Source organism: Impatiens glandulifera, chromosome 5 (genome assembly GCF_907164915.1).
Source record: "Impatiens glandulifera chromosome 5, dImpGla2.1, whole genome shotgun sequence".
NCBI classification, from domain to species: domain Eukaryota; kingdom Viridiplantae; phylum Streptophyta; class Magnoliopsida; order Ericales; family Balsaminaceae; genus Impatiens; species Impatiens glandulifera.
The window spans coordinates 1,941,249-1,943,413 of NC_061866.1; the positions used below are offsets into that span (position 1 = coordinate 1,941,249).

At 31.6% G+C, this 2,165-nt stretch overlaps 1 protein-coding gene across 1 annotated transcript; it reads right to left on the minus strand.

Annotated features, from left to right (window-relative positions):
- Positions 1-1,162: 1,162 nt before the first annotated feature.
- Positions 1,163-1,696, minus strand: LOC124937809. Its single transcript, XM_047478139.1, has one exon. It carries the CDS (start codon positions 1,694-1,696, stop codon positions 1,163-1,165), a length of 534 nt encoding a protein of 177 aa, XP_047334095.1.
- Between the last annotated feature and the right edge of the window lie 469 nt (positions 1,697-2,165).

Sequence of the window (2,165 nt, forward strand, 5' to 3'; positions counted from 1 at the left end):
CAACTCTACATTTGAGTACTACACCTTCCAAGCTCGCATACCATAGAACAAAAAATATAGGCCTCTTATAAATAAGAAAAAAAAAAGAATTAATTATATACTTTTAGCCTCATAATTAATTAATAACCCTCCAAAAGGATCATCATCCAAGATAAGATATGTATATATATATGCAGCATTAATATCATGGAAACTTTTAAGGAAATGGACCTATCTAGAAATAGCAATAAAAAGTATGACACTTATAAAGTCATACCTTCTTCTTCTTCTTATGATAGTTCGCTACCATTGATTTATTTGAAATCAAAAATTCAAATTATGATCAAATTCAAGTACTTTTGACTTGCTCTTAATTTAAGGAAGGATGTAAAACCAAAAGAGAAGCTAGGTTGAAGATATTAGGAAAATCTTCAACTATAAGGAAGTGGAAGATGGAATTTTATCTTTTTGGGTCCACTCACAAAGCATAAATATATAAATTATGAAACGGTCCACAAGATGGTACAACCATTAAAGCTTCTTTATATACAATTCTCTTTTCTCTTTTCTTCTTAATCCTTTTCTCTTTAAGGAAAGTCATTATGATTTTCACTATCATTATCCACTTAAAACTCAAAAGTTAGCATATATTTTATTTTATACCCTCATTATTTAGAACATTTTTAGTTAGAATCGAACATAAAATTGTTTCTGTTTCGATACTTATATCTATAACATTAGGCTCAATCGGACATTTTTCGAGATCTCGATAACATATTGAGTAACGTTTTTAATTTATTTATTATTACTTTTATTTTTATGTCATTTTTTCGTTATACTAAACTATATTTATCATTTTTAATCTATTGGACATTTAAAAAAACAATTTAATAAATAAATAAAAATAAAATATGCATAACATTTAATTATAATATATGAATGATTAATTAGCATACCCACCAATTCAATTATCTAAAAAAGATCAAATCTTTAACCTCAAGTGAAGGGAAATCACCTATTTCTCTTTCATCTTGATGCTAGATTGTTTACATTATTAAACAACACAATACATAGTATATAGTGTTGATGAAGATCATACATAATAATTCATACCCATTTCCGGTATTGAACTTATAAGAAAATAATTAATTAATAACTTCAATAAAATAAAAAATAAAAAAAATTACTGTGCAAGAACAAGCCGGCCGGTTCCACCTTCAGCCCAGACTTGTTCTTCTCCAATATTATTATTCGAACCGGAATCTTTAGGAACTATCACAACCAGTTCTCCATTACTGTAATCCGCCGTCGCCAGCTCCGGCCTAGTTGACGGCGGCAGCCGGAATCGCCACATGTCGAGTTCCATTAATCCTCCGATCGCCGCCGCCGCTTTTTCCGATATATCAAAAGTACGATTATGATCAGTAATCACTAACTTGGTGACTCCATGATAGATCTCAATTAGATGGGCCGTGATGTCGTCGCCGACATCGGTGTTGTCGGCGCCGCCGACCACGAAACGGAAGGAATCGGAAGTTTCTTCTACGAAGACGTCGGTGTCGGAGTTGAAAGGAAGTTCTAGAACTTTGGCGAATATGTGAGGGAGTCTACGGAGCTTCTTTTGACGGCGGTCGAGTAAACTGGCATCTGATAGACCGGAAACGATGTCGTAGGATAGCATGATGTTTGTGTTCTTGGGTGTTGGATGAATTCTCATGGTTTTTTTTGGGTTTTTTTATATTGATTAATATTGTTAGAAAAATGATGGGTGATTGAATGGAGGTAATGGGCAAGAAATGGAGAGAGAATGGGAAGTGATATTGCATCTTAATAAGAATCATAATGGGAAGTGTGTGTATGTGTGTGAGAGAGAGATATTGAGACAATTTCGGTAGTAAATTACATCTTAAAATGGCTTAATCAATAAGTTTTCTTTTCTTATTACGCGGCGAATCATTTATTTTCATTTTATATATAAAAAAAGAAATGAATTTGCGTGGGAATTTATTGAAAAAATTTGAGGGATAATTATTTGTCAATTTAATTAGTTGAAAAAATAATAATATTTCTCTCTTTTCTCTCTTATCACTATTAATAAGTTTTCTTTTCTTATTACGCGGCCAAATCATTTCATTTTCATTTTATATATAAAAAAAAAATGATTTTGCGTGGGAATTTGGTGAAGA

Excerpts from the sequence above, each read along its gene's own strand:
- LOC124937809 (XM_047478139.1), bottom strand. The coding sequence starts at position 1,696 with ATGAGAATTCATCCAACACCCAAGAACACAAACATCATGCTATCCTAC.